The sequence below is a fragment of the Prionailurus viverrinus genome, chromosome B4, assembly GCF_022837055.1.
Source record: "Prionailurus viverrinus isolate Anna chromosome B4, UM_Priviv_1.0, whole genome shotgun sequence".
NCBI lineage: Eukaryota > Metazoa > Chordata > Mammalia > Carnivora > Felidae > Prionailurus > Prionailurus viverrinus.
This window is the reverse complement of record NC_062567.1, coordinates 123,495,490-123,515,558: the sequence shown is the minus strand read 5'-3', so window position 1 is coordinate 123,515,558 and position 20,069 is coordinate 123,495,490. Positions and strand designations below refer to the sequence as shown.

General features: G+C 40.3%; 1 protein-coding gene across 2 annotated transcripts in view; it reads right to left on the bottom strand.

The window, feature by feature from the left end:
• Positions 1-20,069, bottom strand: part of POLR3B (RNA polymerase III subunit B) — a 103,502-nt gene that overhangs the window by 46,779 nt on the left and 36,654 nt on the right. For both annotated transcript variants that reach the window (XM_047864883.1, XM_047864884.1), the window contains exons 13-18: positions 14,178-14,339; positions 11,289-11,489; positions 9,351-9,513; positions 8,044-8,197; positions 4,175-4,249; positions 3,511-3,609 (exon numbers count right to left, since the gene is read on the bottom strand). In XM_047864883.1, coding sequence (XP_047720839.1) covers positions 3,511-3,609; positions 4,175-4,249; positions 8,044-8,197; positions 9,351-9,513; positions 11,289-11,489; positions 14,178-14,339 — 854 coding nt within the window. The remainder of the gene's footprint in view (positions 1-3,510; positions 3,610-4,174; positions 4,250-8,043; positions 8,198-9,350; positions 9,514-11,288; positions 11,490-14,177; positions 14,340-20,069) is intronic.

The window sequence follows — 20,069 nt, the reverse complement described above, 5'->3', positions numbered from 1 at the left end:
TTCAAATGTAAATGTTATGAAACCAGATCAGGTATTTCCAATGAACATCTAGCCTTCAAACTGAGATGTGCGTTAAATGCACACCAGATTTTGAAGACTTATAATAAGGAAAAAAATACATAAAATCTCAATATTTTTATATTGATTACATGTTGATACGACAACATTTTAGATATACTGGGTCAAATACAGTTACTAAGATTAACTTCATCTGTTTCTTTTTCAGAGTGGCTACTGGAAAATGTAGATATCTGGGCTTGCATGACATTTTTTTATTGGACAGCTGAGCTGTAGGTACTGGACACAAAGGAAGACTTTATCTAGTAGGTGTTAGAATCTTCGTTACTTTTGTAACACATTTTTGCAAAAATACCAGTTTTGGCTAAATGATACAGCAGTTCAGGTATTTTAAAAGGAAAGGGTAGCCAGATTGTTTCTGGGTCTTGCTGAAAGTAACAGACATCACATCCAGTGTCTGTGGTCTCTGCTGATCCTCTATTCCTTCCTCAAGCATTTCTAAGACATAATTTTAGTCATTTCAGTGGCTGGGGCACCTGGGTGGCTCAGTGGGTTAAGCATCTGCCTCTTGATTTCAGCTCGGGTCATGATCTCCTGGTTCCTGAGTTTGAGCCCCACATCGTGCTCTGCACTGACAGCGTGGAGCCTGCTTGGGATACTCTCTCCTTCTCTCTCTGCCCCTCCCCTGCTCTCTCTCTCAAAAAATAAATAAACTAAGAAAAAAAAATAATGTCAATGGTTTATAGTACCTGTGAAGTGATTTCCAAGATAGGCCAACCCATTGTGGAAAATTAGTTGCAATGCACATGGCAAAAGATTTCCCACTTATCCAGTCATCCATCGTGGGTTTTTTTTTTTTCCTCCAGTACACATATGAATTATGTTCCTAGCTTGGTTGGAGAGAATGCTTTCCATGTGGCTCTTGGTTTGAAGAACACAGTTTTGACCTTATGACCTGGCAGAACCCCAACTCTCTCAGATATGTTAGGCCTTTGTCAGCAGAGACGGAAAAGGCTCTAGGTTTTGTTTTGTTTTGTTTTGTTTTATTTAAAAGAGAAACTGCTTATAATGACATTTTATGGCTTACAATAACAGTTCGTTTTAAATGTACAGTTTTGTTTAAATATTGGCCAATTTGAAATATGGGCCAATTTCTTCATGTAAATAAAAACTATGCAGATTGAAGCTGAAAATGAAGAAGGTAAAGACCTTTTCATAACAATACATCTAAGATCATGTATCTTCTGATAATTATTCAAAGTCCAAATGCTCTGATTTTGACTTCTATAAAACAAAAAGGAATACTATTATTTGAAATTAAAACCACCACAATCTTCTGTCCTGAACAGGAAATAGGAGACTTTCTAGTCAATGTGCATAAGGGCCTTAAATTTAGCTCAAATCAAGATTCTGTAACCTGTTGTTTGCAACAGCAGAAAAGTCAGAAAACAGCCTAAATATTCAACAACAGGTTAAATAAACTACTCATGTGTAGTCAATGTAATATAAAGAAACTAAAGTAATATATTTATATAGGTATATATACATATGCTAATATAAAAAATGTTCAGAATGATGAAGTTGGTAATGATGGTAGGTTTAAATCAAGTTTAAACATAAACTATGCTGCCTTGGTCCCATACACTGTGAGTGACCATGTAGGTATGTTTGTATTCCCTTCGAAAAAAGTCTGAAAGAGTACATTAAACCATTAGCACTGATTACATCTGGAGGCTGGAGTTTGGTGGGATGGGGAAGCAAGGAGATTCATTCTTTTTACTTTATGCTTGTCTACACTTAAAAAAAAGATCATATGTATGAATTACAGGGTGTCAATTTTTTTCTATTTTTAAAATAAAATGAATTTGATGTATGGGTCAGCTTGGTGATTGGGTAGTACTGATTCTAATGGCTATATTCCCTCATCACAGCAAACAAGACAGAGAAAAATCCCTGCCTTTGTGAAGCTTCTAGTGGAAAGATAAATACACAGATAAATCAATAAAATACACATTTCACAGATTTTATTGTAAGGTAATAAGCACTAGAAAAATAAAGCAGTGAAGAGGGGTGTGCACAGAGGAGAGGTTTCTATTCTAAATGGGGTCATCAGGAAAAAGCACGGAGAAGGTGACACCCGAGTGAAGACCTGGGGGAGCTGAAAGAGTGAGCCATGCAGGGTATGAGTGTTCCAGGCGAGGGAACGGCCAGCGCAAAGGTACTGAGGCAGAAGCATGCCTGAGGTGTGAAGAGCCCAGTGTGGTTAAACAGAGTGAGGGAGGAGGGGGAGGAGAGGATGCTGCAGGCACCAGGTGGGGCAGGCAGATGGTGCAGGAACTTGAAGCCTCTGCAAGGACTTCCAAGGGAGAGGGAAAGCTGCTGGGGGTTTGAGAAGAGTCGGGAAAAGACCACTTTCATCTATTAAGAACAGACTGTGTGGGAAGTAGTGCCAAAGAGTCAGGAGCCTTTTTCGAGGCCCCGGGCAGGTAATGGCAGCAGCCTGGACTGGCATGGTAGGTGCAGGTGGGGAAAAGAGGTCAGACTGCAGGGATATGGCAGAGGTCGACATGACGAGCTACGGCGCTGGATGTGGGTGTTGAGGAGAGCAGCAGAGGCTGAGCGACAAGGACGCGCTGCTATTCACAGGGTTACTACAGCACAGTTCTCTACAGGGGTTACTACAGAACGGTTCTCCTCTATGTCCACTCCGTCTTCACATGATACTATAAAAATAGTACTTTGAGACAGTCACGCCTTTAAGGAATAAAGATTCCGACTGAAAAGCATTATTTACTAAATCACAATAAGACAAAAAGGGAGTGGTACATTTCATCTGGTGGCAGAAAACAGAAAAGTACTTTCTTGACTGAAGACGTAAATAGTTATCAGGTGCCAGTAATAAACTCCTACCTATTAAACAATATAACTGAGAAAATTCCAGTTTCAGGTAAGCAGTATCATCAGTCCTGGGCATCAGACAGGAAGTTCTAGGAATGTCCTCTAATGTCCTCTAAAGAGAACAGATGCTTCTAAAAATATCACTATTTTTGAAACATTGTGAACATAGTACCATTTTTTTGTTAATATTGCACATAAGTTTAGAGACATCCTTAGAACATATAACGTCTGGAATTCCTGCACTGACAAGAATTCAGGTGTCCTCTCTAGAAGAGAGAAATACATCTTTAACGTAGCCTGACCTCTTAGTTCAATTTTGACAGTAATCAAATATCAAAATCAGAGAAGCAATTCCTTTCAAAAAATACACACTAAGTGTAAAACGAATGGAAAAGATAATGAAATCTAAGGACTGTTAGCAGTTGGTGTGATATTCTTACAGTGGAATAAAGGATGGGTAAGGCTTTATTATAAGACAGTATACTTCTAACAGTTCCTACTAAGAGGGAACACAACAGAAAAGATGAAATGAAAAGAAAGCTCTTTCTATAATCAGAACAGGTTTTAATTATGGCTGTTATGGATCCTACTTACTTATTAATTGTATGTTCATAGAGTGCGATGTTACAATCATTTTCTTCATTCACATCTAAATATTCAACCAGACTCTCGTGTAAGAAATCTTCAAAATTCCTGGGAAAATATTGGTGACATGTACATGACTGAACAGCATTTCACTGCAGTGTTTTACATGCGATAATGGAGGATGCTGGCTTTCATTTACACCCAAGGCATCTTTCTCTCCCAGAAAGTGTCACTATGTTGGGATGCCTGAAACATGTTATTCTTGGATCATACAGTGATCACAAATCACTGAAATAAAAAGTAAAACATCTATGACACTTGTCAATCTGGCCCCCACTTCTGAAAATATCTCCTAGGACTTTAAAAAGCTCCTGTGATGAGAGACCCACCATGTGTAAATCAACATATCCCTGTTACTTCACAGTGTGCTAATTTACACCAACACCCTGTGGTCCTCACAATATAAACTGCTAATATTTTACAAAGTCTAAGCAAATTCACATAGAGAGGAATAGGTTTTTAAAAGGCTGAAACATTTAGTAGAGAGGAATTAAGGGACTATAAATGAAAACATACCTTTCTGAAAAGCTCAGATCAAAAAATGCCACCGCTGATTAAATCATATATACATGAGTATCAAGGAGATTGAGAAGTTTTGCTTTTGGCCATTTACCTGTACCCCTGAGCCAGCTCTTCCATATGTTTATTTGTGACTGCAGGCTTCTGTTTCTTAACAATTATGTAGGGTCTGGAATGGAAAAAAAATAACAAATTCACAGTAGTTCAAGAGGAGAATTAAGTCAGCAAGGAAATTTACTACAGTAAAATGAAGGAAGCTAGAGATATAATCAACCTGATTTCTGGACTGCCTGAGGACACCGGGTAGTCTTTGCACGTGTGAAGTGCACAGAGGCCTATTTTCTCTCCCACGTATACACAAAAAAACACACACACCAGCCCATGTGTGTATATGTGCATGTGCACACATATATATACACACAGTATTTCCCCCAAGTGTCTTAGGAAATACTTAGTTTTAAATGAAAAGGCAAGGCAAAAACAATACTCAGTAAGATTGAAAGAGGAAACAAATCTTTAATGTCTTGGTCTTAAAAACCGTGTAGATGCATCAGACCAAAGGCATTTCCTAAGATTTCACATAGGAATATGTGATCTACCACCCAAGAGGTCGGCAGCAGAGAACTGTCACTGAGGACAACAATGGCATTCTGTAGCAAAGGTCTGATGAACATCAGCTGTTCAGAGTGGCTCCATTTTGGACAGACACCGCTGGGCTACGCTGGCAGGTCACGTAAAGCTACACACGAACCGAAAGAGGGGCTACACGTTTAAAGAAAACAGAGCTTCTTAATGAGAGAATGGGTGTAAGGTAGAGAAAGCTTTTGGCTTCCACGTTCTGGTAGATTAACCTGTAACTGTCAGGGGTGATTTGCCTCCGAGGGCTTCGCCACCACGAGGAGACGCCGACACAAAGGATGGCACGCGGCACCGAAACGTCAAGGGCTGTCGCTATTTGGATAAGCAGCTCTTACAGCGGGGAGTGAGCCACCCCCAGACACTTGTGCGCCCTACCCGAAAGTCCAAATAGCTACTGGAGGACTAATGAGCACTTTTAAACAGTTAAGAAGAAGAGCTACACAATTACAAAAGGGGAACACAAGTCGCTGAGCAATGAACTGAGTGAACTTTTCATGGAAATCAACATTACCTCGAAATCCTGGCTTCCGGGGAGGGAAGCTGAGACGCTGCCACCTCATTCGAGGGCTGCATGGAGCTCAGGCGGAGAGACGCCCAAGTGAGGACGGACACGGGTGCAGGGCAAGGGTCACACTCCGCTCCCTCACTTTCTTTTTGTTTTAGTTTTATTAAAAAAAACACTTTTTTTTTAAAATGTTTATTTATTTTTATTTTTTTAAATATTTTTTTTCAACGTTTATTTATTTTTGGGACAGAGAGAGACAGAGAATGGACGGGGGAGGGGCAGAGAGAGAGGGAGACACAGAATCGGAAGCAGGCTCCAGGCTCCGAGCCATCAGCCCAGAGCCTGACGCGGGGCTCGAACTCACGGAGCACGAGATCGTGACCTGGCTGAAGTCGGACACTTAACCGACTGCGCCACCCAGGTGCCCCTAAAATGTTTATTTATTTTTGACAGAGAGAGAGAGAGACAGAGCATGAACAGGGTTGGGGCAGAGAAAGAGGGAGACACAGAATCCGAAGCAGGCTCCGGGCTCTGAGCTGTCAGCACAGAGCCCGACGCAGGGCTCGAACTCACAGGGCGTGAGATCGTGACCTGAGCTGAAGTTGGACGCTTCACCGACTGAGCCCCCCAGGCGCCCCTCCCTCACTTTCTACTCACTCGATAAACTCTACACGTTCATCCTGCCAGCTCTACGTCATGCCATTATAAAATGACTATTAAAAAAAATTCATTTCTTTCAGACTATTTCATAATACACTGGATGTAAGGAAAGAGAAAACTCCTCAAACAGAATGACCTAAGAAAATGTCATGGTTTTCCCTACCCCTGATTGAATATGTTAATAGCTACAAATAAGCATCTAATGTGAGCCTGGCACCTACAAGGCACTTACCATACCTTCCATCAGTCAGCTCTTGGGATAATCCTAGGGAGGCATTATTATTATTTACATTTTTTCAGCCACGGAAAGTAATAAAGTCAGAGCCACCAAGTCAGTAAGTAGGAAGTCAGGATTCAAACTCAGGTACGTCCATCACCTCAGGTTCTTTGGTTGCAAAGAAGAGAAACCAATTCTGGCTCATTTACACAAAAATGGAACTTACTAAAACAAAACAAAAAATTTAAAGGAATTTACTGGAAGTGTAAGAATTTACTAGAAGGATTAAGAATCCCCATAAAAGGGGAGCGTGGGTGGTGGGTGGCTCAGTTGTTTGAGTGTCCGACTCTGGATTTTGACTCAGGTAGTGATCCCAGGGTCATGGGATTGAGCCCCATGTCAGGCTCCACACTGAGCATGGAGCCTGCTTAAAATATATACTCTCTCTTTCTCTTTCCCCTTCTCCCCTTCTCTCCCTCACTCATGCTCTAAAATTAGGGGGAAAAAATGGTGAAATGCCCAGCCTCACGATGGACCCTAAGGATCCAGGACGGAAGGAGTAATAGGCAGTCTCTTGCATGTGTTGCCATCAGGATGAATCAGTTCCAACCACTTCTTCCTTGAGCTATTCTATCTGAGATCCAAATCCTCTGAGGAGAGAGTGTGACTGGTCTACCTGGGTCATGTGCCTGACCTGTGGCTGAGCAGGAGAGGGTACCTGACAGACCATCCCAAGAAGAGGGAAGAGCAGTCTCCAAAGGAAAATGAGGAGGGTAACTGGAAGAAGCTGGATGCTGGACAGACAATGGCAGCCCAGTCTCAGCTGTGACAGACTTCAAAGCCCAAGCCCTTCTCACCACTCCAACCATTGCTGGCTCGCTAACTTGTGCCCTAACACTACCTGAGGTCCACAATGAAGGGCCACAGTAAAACACAGAGGCTTATGAATAAGCTAACATCCTCAGCTGATGTCCCCGAATATCCCCCAAAGACCAGATACCCTGTCATAGTCGTCTTTGTGCCCCCACCTCCTGGCCAGTACCCGTGAAGAACAGGCCCTTAAGATGTACTGAATGGCTTAAGGCACCTACTTTCTACTGGGCCTAATGCTACTTCCTCATGCCTCCACGTTTTTTATTCTTGCCATTCCTCAGCATTTCTCCTTTCCTCCTTCATCCAAGGAACACAATCCCACTCATCCTTTAAATTTCAGTTCATAGCAACAGAATACAGTGGGTAAAAATCATTGATTGTTGGAGTCAAATGAATTGTGAGCACTTTCAAGTGAAAAACAGACCCCGCCACCATCTAGCTTTGGGTAAGTTATCTACTCTCCCTAAAACTCAGTTCCTCATTGGTTAAATGAAAACAATAATTGGGGCGCCTGGGTGGCTCAGTCGGTTGAGCGGCCGACTTCGGCTCAGGTCATGATCTCGCGGTCCATGAGTTCGAGCCCTGCATCGGGCTCTGTGCTGACAGCTCAGAGCCTGGAGCCTGTTTCGGATTCTGTGTCTCCCTTTCTCTGACCCTCCCTCCTTCATGCTCTGTCTCTCTCTGTCTCAAAAATAAATAAACGTTAAAAAAAAAAATTAAAAAAAAAAAAGAAAACAATAATCCAACCCACAGGGCGGAATGTAGTTAAAGCCTTACACATAGCGTATCTAATAAAATGCTAAGTAACAGCGAGCTAGCATTATTATTAGCGTGGTTGGTTGTTATTAGTATTTATTTCTGCCTTTGCCCACAGACTGAGCTCGCTGAGGGCAGAGACAGATTCCTGTTAATCTTTGAATCCTCAGTACCCAGATGCATATTCATGAGGGGTCTGCTAACTGAATTAAGTTTATCTCGACAATGAAACAGGTTGAAGTGGATTCAAAAACAAAAACAAGTGTATTTCTTTCAGAAGTAAACTTAAAAAACTCTTTTTAGCAACTTATACCTGCACAGCCTTCCCCCATCAGAGGAAATATAGACACATCGATCCGTGAGATTTGTCGAGATGGAAACAAATTCATTGACATATCCTGCTCTTCGCATCAGTCGAAACGTGTTCACTAGCTTCTTGTGGTCCCGAATGACACCCAGGATGTTGCCTAAGCAGAAAGAGAAAAATTTACAACAGGCAGAAAAACAGATCTATACTGATTTGAAATATCTACCTGATAAAGACGATAAACAGCACTGAGTAGTCATTTGCAAATTCAGTTACTGACTCAGGCAGCCGGTCCATAGGCTGTAGGAAAGCAGCACAGCGGAGCAGCTCAGGGCAGCCCTGCCCTGTGCCTGCTGAAGTAGCAAAAGTTAGCCTCCTTTTCCTCACTGGTCAGCACCACGCTGACGGCATGAATTCGAGGTCCAGACTCCCTGGGTTTGAACACTGGCTCTATCCCTTCCAAAGGGTTGATGTGAGGATTAAGTAATGTGAACCTGATCCTACGTAAAGCGCTTCGAGCTCTGCCCGGCTCCTACTAACCACTCTTCCATCATCGTCATCTGTGCAATGAGGAGGATGGACTCTGCACCCCGGGGTCAGCGTGAGGATGCAGAGAGGTCCCGGGCGACACTGCAGAGGAAGAGCTCTCTCGGCGTCGGTCGCTGGGATGTACTGAACAGCCCTGTTTTGCTTCTCACCTGCCCACACAGTGAAGGACTAATGCCCCCTGAACGGAAGGAAAGGGGAGAAGAGCACGGGAGCTAGGTGGTCAGGACGAGCCTGCAGGATGTGTGGCAGGACAGGTACCCAGGCCACCAAATCACAAGGATGAGGCACGCTTGCTGCCAAGGCTCTGGAGGACTCAGAGGGGATGAAAGAAGCAAATGGAACACGAGCAGAAAAAAGGGGACCTCTCGCGACAGGCTGCTGACAATCCATCACCGAGTGGCTGAATAGAAGTCAACGCGCTGTCAGGGCTGATCTGTTTCTGCAAAATGTCTCACATATTTAACTTGAACTTAAAGAGGCCATGTTGAGCCTTTTCCACTTTGGCCTAGCGGTTATCTGTGGAAGGGCAGGACGCAGCCAGTGTCTGCAACGTTACCTTTAGCTCTGGCCTGGGATCCTCAGCACCTGATGCCCCAGCCAGTGGGTTAGACTGCTTCTGTTACCATTTTTCTACCTTTAAATTAAGGCCCCTGGGCCCAGAATTGAAGTACCTTTGTCCTTTAAATACCTGGGTAATAATGGCTTCCCTCCTACTCCCCACCCAGAGACTGATCAGGATCAACAGGTCTCTGTGATACACTCACCATTGAGGAAGACAAGAAACACATTTGGATAAGAGAGCTCTTCCCCACATAATAAATTCACGTCTTCTACTCCCAGGTTACTGGCTAATTTAACAATGGGTCCATCTTCCATGTCAGTTGTGATGTGTGTCATAAGGGCCAAGTTTTTAACCAAACCACATGCCTAAAAAGCAAAGGACAGTCATTTCTAAGAATGACCATTAGTAATACAAAGTACCGTTTGTGTCTGAAAATAGCTCACCGCTTTGCTGGCAGCAACATAAAGCAGTACAGCCTTGTAGGGGACACTTTGGGGATGATACAAAAGACTTAAAAACGTATATCCAGAGGAATTTACCCTGAAGTAATAAGCAAGGATATAAACCTAGATTTAGCCACAGAAGTGCTCAGCGAAGTACTATTTAAAATGGCAAATAATGATGGCATTGTTTAATGCATCCTCAAAAAAAGCTGACTACATAAGTTGTTATTCCCAGACAACAGAATGTCACAGTCATTAAGAGGACACTGTCTAAAAACAGTAAAGGATGGGGGCACCCGGGTGACTTAGTGGGCTAAGCATCGAACTCTTGGTTTTGGCTCAGGTCATGATCTCATGGTTCATGAGAAGCTTCTTGGTCATAAAAGGCAAAGACAAGACTGAAGAAATGCTCCAGAGTAGAGATTAAGGAGACATGGCAACCGAAAGCAGTGGGTGATCCTGGGTCAGCAAAAAGACATTGGTGGGATAAGTGGCAAGATTTGAATAAGGTATAGATTCTATAATCTGTAATGTATTCTGTATAGATTATAATACTGTTATCAATTTTAATATCATCAGGCTGATAACTGAACAATCTAGGTGAGGGGTTATGGAAATTCTTTGTACCAATTTTGCAACTTTTGTGTACATCTGAAGTTTCTTCAAAATGAAAAGTAAATAAAATATTTTTGAATTTTTACACAACCCCCCAAAAATCTAAGATGACATATGAACAAGGACATAACACAGCAAGTAAGAAAAAAAAAAACAGTTGAGACATGGGACATGTAAAGATTGTCTTCCATTCTTCAAAACCATCTGCTACAGTGATGCACAAGTTAGCTGAAGCCATCTCCGGGAAATTCAGTGCTCCAAAGCTCAAGAAGTAGAAGTTATGCAAATGTGACAAGCTGCATAATTGTAGTGTGCATTTCCATAGGGTTTAAGATAAATTAGGAGACGGATGATAATTTTCTAAAAAATTGTAACTCTGCCTGGCCTTCTATTTTCACCTCTCCCAAGTCATAACAAATTCCTACTCTTTGGAACTTACATCTTTTACATGTAATAACTAATGTATTTATTCATTCAGCATATATCTAAGGGGCCTCTACTGTGGACGAGGCTCTGTGCTAGGAACTCGTGGTAGAATGTGAACCTGACGAGGTTCTTTCCTCCGGAAACTCACAGTTCACAACGAACAGAATCGGGTAAAACCAACAATGGTCAGCATTAAGGAGAAAGGGCCGTGATGCAGAAATGGTGATGCTGGGGGAGCAAACCTATTTAAGCTGCTTGGTTCTGTGCTCCCTGTTGGCTGCCCTGGCAAAAACCTGACGCCCGCCAAGCACACCTAAGGAAAATAAGGAGTTGTTTATAAAAAGAGATCCTCGTGAATAAAGATGATTTTCCCTCACATTCTCATCCCCTCTTCATTGCATGGTTTGATTCTTGGGATAAGCTAAAACAAGAAACTTGGGATATTTCTATTTAGGTGAGGTACTAAATTGAATGCCTCTGTAGGTACTGGTTTTGGAATGACACTGATGCCATCCTGACAGCCTGCGTCAATTTTTTCTCTGCCAGAGAGTGACTGACCCAAAAAAAGGATATGGCCTGGGGGGAACAGGGGCAGAATTAGAACACCACCAACAGATATTACCTCTGACACAGCAGAGACTCGTTAGATCCCTTACCTCTCCTTCAGGAGTGTCCGAAGGACACAGCATTCCCCACTGAGATGGCTGGAGGGATCGAGGACCACTCACTTTTCTTGTTTTTTCAAACTGAGAAGAGATTCTTGTCATCATGCCCAGTGCGGATATATACGACAGGCGAGACAGCACTTGAGTCACACCCTGGCGGTCCATTTTAAATCTCTTTAGGGACCAATTTCCCTGTAGAAGAAAATAAATATACAAAAAGACCTAAGGCCACCCCTGATCCGTTTGTATGTTGCCTGACACTTTCCAGCCCCTCTAAGAAGTTCATCACAGGAACTATTTGTGAAATGAGAGCCACAGTGCATATTCAGGAATCAAAATATCACAACTGAAATGAAAATTTAGCCTGGTCACGCCCTAGGATTTCTCTAGGGATTTAATGAATATCACCTATGTCTAGCAACCAGGCCAGAATGCTGTGATGTATCAGCCTTACCATGTCATAGCAGTTATTGTCTGAAGAACTAATTATATCCTGGCAAGCCAGTTCAACCAGAGACTTCCACTGGAAGCAATAAGCTAATTAACAGAACACTAGCAATTTCTACACATATTTTAAGGTAAAAGTAGCTGGAAGCTCAAAGAGATAATTTCATGTTGGAATGTGTCATTATTTGGATGTCTTCCAAAATCTGTCTTAATTAGAGGAGAATATACTAATAGAAAAGGACCAGAAAAATGACTCCAATAGCAGTTATCAGGGATAATGAATAAACTGTAAGCTTCTTAATCAAGGCTAAAAACTGCATATATATTCATATGAAGAAATATTATGTATCCTCTGTGGCTGTCATGTCAATTTTAAAATAGATTCACAGGAAATAAATCGTCAACATTAAATTTAGTTTATCTCCTTTGCATTCAATATACTGAATCATATTAAATCTATCACCTTATAGTTGTAGCAAATAAACATATACATTAAATATTCTGAAAGATAATTTAAAGATGAAGGTTAGCAATAATTAAATTTTCAATTCATGGTAACATGAACTAGCAGTAGAAAAGAGTATGCGTAGGAAAGTAAAGTAGAAAATGTCAAAAAATCACTGATTCAATAATCTGAGTCAAAAGAAAGGACTACATCTGCTAAACGGTGAGTCTTCATTTTTCTTTGGAGACTCTGATGAAAGCTGTGTCTTTTCTCTTGGGAAAAATGCATGTAGGACCATGAACACAAAATTTTAAAACACTTCACTTACAGGGGAGCTCACAGATCCCAAGCTAAAAACTCTAACGGAGAAAAACTGCTAGAGTTTCAGAAGGAGATAAGGTGATCTGTTTGAATTAAAATGTGTGACTCTGGGGCAGTTCCCTCACGAACTAACGTTTAATCATCATTACAGTAAAGATCTATCACTGCAGAAACTTTGAGTTCTTGGTAACATGGAAAAGAGTTAAATTCTAGGAAGAAGCTCTGTACATTTTACAAAGCAAAGAAACAGAGCAAACACATTTATTCCACAAGTTTTTGCATTGCTTCATCAGTGAACTCCTTTTCTGCTCTGAATGAGGGTAAACTAGCAAATGGACTGATGCCCAGAGAGTAGGTGTGAGGAAGGTAAATAAATATTCCACACAGAGCTAAAATAAGGCAGCAGCTGCTGGCAAATGGGAAGTAGATGGGAAGTGAAGCCAAGGTGTCCAACAAGAGGATTTGTTCTAGTCTTCTGCGTGAGTATTACAAGAAGGGAGAGGAGAGAAACAGACAAGCAGATAAAAATTGCTCTCCTGAGAGCAACGTATTTGTTGCAAATATTCTACTTACAGTAACACAGAATTTAGGAAGAGAACACAAGTTTTTCTGGCTGCCTACAGACTGAGGTACACCTACAACAAGGCTTTTTCAAATAAGCAGGCTATCTCTGGGAGGTAGAGCCGTGTCCCTAAGGGGTAAAAGAACTACTCCATAAAGCTATCAGGACCTGAAAATCATGGGTCAGAAAGCGAGGAAAAGTAATTCTAACTGATGTGCGTTCAAGTGCTCTTTGGAGGCTTCTCTTCAAATGTCCAGGCAGCTACTTTCACACAAGTTCAGGCCACAAGAGTTTAATGTGCCTAAATAGGCACAAAGGCCCAGTTCGTGTCAAGTTAGAGGTAGCTGTCACGGCAAGGACGGTTCACACAGACCCGCCTGCTAGTTTCTAAAGACAAGAACTGAAGCAAGTCTGCCACTAATTCTGTCATTGTTAAGGGAATCGACGTGTTCTAGCACATTATCCTTTTGTCGGGGCAAACTCCCATCTATAAAACTAATTTTATGTCTGGCATACAAAACACAACTAGACTTCATCAGATAGACCTATAGTTGTTATGCTTTAAGAAAGGGAGCAAAAACCTATCTGATAACCCTTTATGAACAGCCAGGGGCCCTGAATACACAGCAGCTGCCGAGGCCTGAATTCATCACTCACGTGAGGAACAGCTGATAGCCCTACGAGGAACATAAACCTACAATGAAATGAAACATTTTGTATTGTTTCGGACAAAAACTGTCATTAATAAACCTACTTGCAATATATCAGTTTTATTACAGAAAACAAGGGGAAGAAGTATCCTTTAAAAGAAGGGCTATTCTCAGTTAAACTAAAAGATTTTTCCTCTATGTAAGAGTCTATTTTCTTACGGCCTTATAGAACATAGACTATAATTTGGCAATAAAGCTACACAGTAACAAGATTCCTAGTGATAACATTTAAACTATGGACTGTCTTTCAAGGTCAAAAATGTGTGATTTGTAAACATCCTCCAAATACAAACGTTATTTTTTCACCTACATTCCCTAAGTACCTTCAGTTTCCATTCCACTGAACAGAGGTATAAATAAGTTACAAAAGCCTCAACAAATGCGTGGAGACTTACGGTGGAAATGGCATTCACCATGCCATTGGTGATCTGGTCCTGACGCATGTGTTTCACAACATCGAACTGGGCAGCTCTTTGCTTAGGAATCACCTGGTCTGCAATCTTCTTCATTTCAGAATTAAATTTTTTGAACAAATCTTCAAAAAGAAGTGATAAAAGCTAAAAAAAAAAAAGAAAAAAAAAGTATACAGTGAACTTTCAAAATGCATTACTAGTCTGTATGATAAACTTTAGGTCCTTATTAAACTTTTTTAAAAAGAGACAGAGAAACTGCTGAACAATGAAAAAATATTTTAAAATTCAACTGGATAAATATGTACTTTTCTATGCGCTTATCACTATGCTAGGCACTGGGAGTAAAGCAAAAATGATGACAAAATTTCGTACTCAAATATATTTCATTTAGACCAGTCACTTCCAGACTTTTAGATTTCACTGACCAGTGACCTAAGTTTCAATTTTACAGATAAAGATAATTAAAACCCAAAAGGGGAGTGGCAGAGAAGAATTACCATTAAAAAGTCTCACAACACCAAAAAATGTGGTGCCTTTTGGACCTCTCCTATATCCCTGGTAAAAATGTAAATTGCTACAACTACTTGGAGGACAGTTTTCCATTCATTAATCTAGTCTTCCCTAAGCCCCCTCAGTTCCTCCCCAGGTACACCCCCACAGCAGTGCTTCTCAAACTTCTGCATGCATGGTAATCACGCTCAAGGATTGTTAAAACACAAATTGCTGGCCCCACCCCTACAGTTTCTAATTCAATAGGTCCAAGAATTTGCATTTCTAACAAGTTCCCAGGAGATGCCGGGAGCTGCTGGTGGGGGAAGGGCACCTTGAGAACCACAGCCCTACAGAAATGTGCATCAGTACAGGAGATATTCACAGCATTATTTGTATGAGCTATAAACTTGAAGTCACACAAGTAATAATTTATTTGGACACATTGCAGCATACTCGAAATAATGGAACACTATAGAGCAATGAAAATGAACAAAAAATAACCACAAAGTCACTGCTGGATCCTAAAAGCATAGTATTGAGTGAAAGAAGCCACATATATATATAGTATGATTCCATTAAAGTTCAAAACCAGCAAAAATTGAACTAGAATTTGATGGCCAAACTCTACAGAAAAGCAAGGATGTGAATACCATAAAAATCAGGCTAAGGGTCTTCCCTTGGAGGGGGAGGATTTCAATCAAGTAGGGATATGTTGGGGGTGGGGACCTTCTAAAGTGTTGAAATTTTATTTTTCAATCTGAGTGTTATTTACAAAGCTATTTGTTTTATAACAATTTATTAAGCTGGAATTTATGTTTTATGCATTTTTCTGTCTGTAATGTTTCTCAATAAAAAGGTTATAAAATAAAAAACACCCATGTACTGACATCATCTCATTTTCAAAAACACATTTTAACATCAAAAATGGCAGAGCAAATAATCTCAAGAGAAAAACACAAAAAAGTAAATACAATTTGTTTGATAAAACTCACATCATCCATCTTTACTCATTCCTCTCCAGACCAGTGAAAACTGGACCACAGACTCACACCAATCATCAGACCAATGGTCTGGGCATAAGTCTACATAAGCAGAGAAGGATGTAAAGGCAATAGAGACCAAAGTAAAGTCCAAAATGACACAGTTCAGCCAATGCTAGAAAAAAAAAAAAGTGTTTAATCCCTTATGTAAGATTATTGGAAAACAGGATTAATGAATGATTTCATGAAAGAGATGAATAGCAGAGGTGGAAGGAAAGCTAGGATTTGGAGGGAGTAGAGAGCTTAAGAAAGTTTGCAAATTCCACATCCAGTAGGATGCAGAAAGTCACACGACAACATACTTTTCCACTCTAATAACAAAAACAGATAAATCAACTACAAAGTCATACATTTCTGGGGTTCAACAGAGAGGTAAGGCTGCAAGGCACCCAGGTGAGCTGAATACAAAGAGTAACAGTCTCTCCCAAGGGAGATGGGACACATGACAGAGATGAAGTCTGCCACAGAAGAAGAAATCAGTCAAAATTTTAAGGACTTCTTACAAGCCAAATGTGGGCTACCATGGAAGCTTAGATGCCTTCTGAGCCTCAGACCTACAAGAGGATCCATACACCCAAGTTCTTTGCTGTGGAGTGCTCATGGAAGACTGAAGTAAAGCAAAAGACCGGAGAAAGATTCCTTCACTGGAACAAGCAATAAAACCTGATTTCCCTGGACTTTCTCTCACATGAAGCAAAATCTTTAAGTCACTGGAGAAGTCAGGAAACCCTCCTGCCAATAGTTCCGGGCAAAGGTGACCTGCACTGAGAGAAGGACAGAAGCAAAAGTCATCTGTCCCTAAGGGTGGAGAGGAAAGCCCCCCTCCTCCCACCCTAAGTCTTACATCTAGTAACAAGCAACAGCATTCTACCGCTGGAGGGAGGCCAGCAAACCCTCTGGTCACCAATTCCAGGAAAAGGTACAAGGCCAGAGGAAAGAGGAGGAAGCCAAACCATCTTTCCCTGGGAGAGGAGCAGGAAACATGCCTGGGTCAAGGATTCTGCACTCGTACATGGCAGGGGCCAGATACCACTGGGAAGAGCAGGAAACTGAAAGCTTTGCTTTATAAAATTGGGGAAGAGGACAGAATACCCATTCTTACCACTCCTACTCAACACTGTATTGGCGGTACCATTCAGTACACTAGGGCAAGAAAAAAAATATGTAAGTGTTGGAAAGGAAAACTGTTATTACTTGCAGATACCATGTATGTCCATATAAAAAAAATCCCAAACAGTCTTAAAAAAAAAAAACCTACTAGAACCAATGAGTTTAGCAAGCTTGTAAGGTACAAGGTTAGTATACAAAAAGCTGAGAGACATTAAGAGAATCTCAATAGCAGAGATATACTATGTTCATGGATTAGAAGACTCCGTATTTAGATGTCAATTCTCCCCCAAATCTATAAATTCAAATGCAATCTCTATCAAAAACTAGCAGGCTTTTTATTATTATTTTTTAATGGAGACAGTAATTCTAACACTTAAGTTGAAATGTTAAAATTCCTAAGTTTATGATGATAGAAAGAAAAAAAAAACAACCCTTCATCTGTGGAGGTAACTAGAGAGTTAAATTAATACTCTGTAAACTGGCTAAAAAAAAAATCCAGCAAGCATTTATTCTGCCTTTTCCATATAAATTATGTCTCAGGGAAACCAAAGAGATGATACTGAAAAGTATTCTTTATTGAAAAATTCTAACTAAAATAAGCAGAAAAAGTATCACTATTTTCCATGCCCTAATTAAACAATGGATAATGGAATAATCATCATCAGCTGTTAAATAAAACCATCAGGAGAAAAGTTGATGGGGAACTTCACAGATGAATCAGGGTCCCAAATACTGGATATTTCCCTGGAATTTCTCTCTCTCACATGAGAGAAAGATCCCAATGATCAATTCTCATGGCACCATGGGATCAAATTCCCAGTGATCAATTCCCATGGCACCAAATATAGATACAACTAGTCATATTCTTCCTGATAGGATATAACAGCAAAGTGTACAATGGCATTCTAGCCAAAAAAAAAAAAAAAAAAAAAGAACTTGAATTTGATCTAGCCTCTCAATTTAATTCCTGGTTTAAAAGAAATTTAAAGGAGAGAAATAGAGAGGAATATATAGTTGAAAGTCACCATGAGGAAACCACCAGCAAAACCTAGAATTACAAAAAATAAATAAATAAATTCTAAATCAATAAGGAAAATGCAAACAACCCAAAAAGCATTTCAAAGAGGGAAAAACAGGAATGGTCAATAAGCATATGTAAAAGAGGCTCAACCTCATTAGTAATAAAGGAAATGCAAATTAATACCACAAAAATTTTAAAGTTTGATACTAAGGCATAGAATGGAGATGATCAGGAACTCATATACGGTATAATGTACAAATACTTGGGAAACTAGTTTGACATTCTCCAGTTAAACTGAAGATTTAACTTGACTCTAGGATTTGGCAATCCTATTTGTAGAAACTCTTGCATATGGGCACCTGAAAAAATAAGTATGAATGTTAATATTTTTTAAAAAGGGAAATCATACAAAGGCCTTGACTGGTAGAATGGATAAAGTGTTATCATCTATATCATATCATATTCCATATATACAATGGAATATAATACAAAACTGGAAGTACAGTGACACCCAACAATACAGATCTTAAGAACAATGTTGAATGAAGAAAATGTTCCAGAAAAAGGTACATGGTATGAATCTATTTTTACAAAACTCAAAAATAAGCAAAACTTATACTTTAATAGTATATATTACATTTTTTAAATTAAAAATTCAGATGATATAAAAAAAAGTGCAAAAATTCAGGATAAGGGGAAAAGAGAAACAGAGTAAGGAAGAAATACACCGGTTAACGGAATGGTATTAACGGTTGATTATTAAGAATTATTAAGTCAGAGAGTGGCTCTGAGGGTGTTGATTTTACTTGTACCCTTCAAAACTTTATGTAACATTTTTATTTTCATGTTAAAAATTACATAATAAAGTATTAAATGATATTAAGCCATGGTAACTATCTGAAATAGTATAACCACAGAAACCAAGTCAATGGGATGTAATAGGAAGTCATAAGAACAGACAAGAACAGTTCTGTTTCCAGAATTGGTAGAGAAGCTCCTATCAGATGGGCTCATCTGCTAATAGTTATAAACTCCAGACTAAATATCAAAACTATCTGAGGCCACTGAAGAGCGTCTAAAAGCAGGCAGAAACTGGAGGAAAGCCAACATGTCTCAAAAGTGAATGGCACTGGGTGCATTTCCCGTTGTTAAGGCTTTTCAATTAAGGGGAGGCCACATTGGTAAGAAGGGTCAAAGCTACGTTGAGAAGCTAAAACTCAGAGAGAGACCCAAAGTCTTACTGGATTGAAGACCCAGAGGAAAAAGATCTGTGCTACCACAACAGCTGGAAAGGGGAAAATGACAGAACCACAGGGAGGAAACCCCAATTATGTATGTAAACTTACAAATCTCTGGGTGACCCCTGAACTACACATTGAGAAGTGTGGCCCAAATCTTCCCACTGCCCCAAATCTGGGTGGAGGTTGTAACCGATTTTTCCCAATCGGGTAGAAGTAAACGAAGCTGAAGACTAGGTCATTAAGGCTGTACTGGTTGTGTCTTGTTCACAGGAAACATTCGTTTGGAGCCCTGAGCCACTCCATTGCCACAACACTGGGAAGGTCAGGCCCTAGCCAAGACCGGCCTTCCACCCTTCCCACATCCTATAGCAGAGTACCACCAACTGACCTCCATCAACACCATGTAAAACAAAAGAATCACACAGCCAAATCCTGCCTGAATTCCTGACCCACAAAACTGTGAGGTATAATGAAATGGTTGTTAATTTAAGCCACAGTTTTGGGATAGCATGCAACACAGCAACAGATAACCAGAATACCATCTATAAAAAGTTCCCAAAACTAAACTGGTGGCTCACTACAAACAAACAGCAGGTACGCTTCTTCAACAATCAAATATAATAGATACTACAAACACTTCAGTGCCTCTGTACAATTAATTGAGTTAGTTTCTTTTTCTCCCTTTTGTAGGCATTTTTTTTTCCTTTACAGAGAAAGAAAAAAGCTTGATGTCTTTGTAATCTAAGTCACCTAAAAAAACATTAAAGTAATATCATGGGGGCATCATATATACACTATTTACTGAAGTGGGAATTCTGAACTCAGCGAAACCATGTAAGCTAAAGATTATCCAAGTTCCATACTGACTATATTCTTGAATGTTTATAACCCATAGGTAGCTTCTGGACTCATAATGAAGAAGATATTCAAAGCAAATGAGTTTTCTCCTCAAGCTAACTGCTGAAGAATT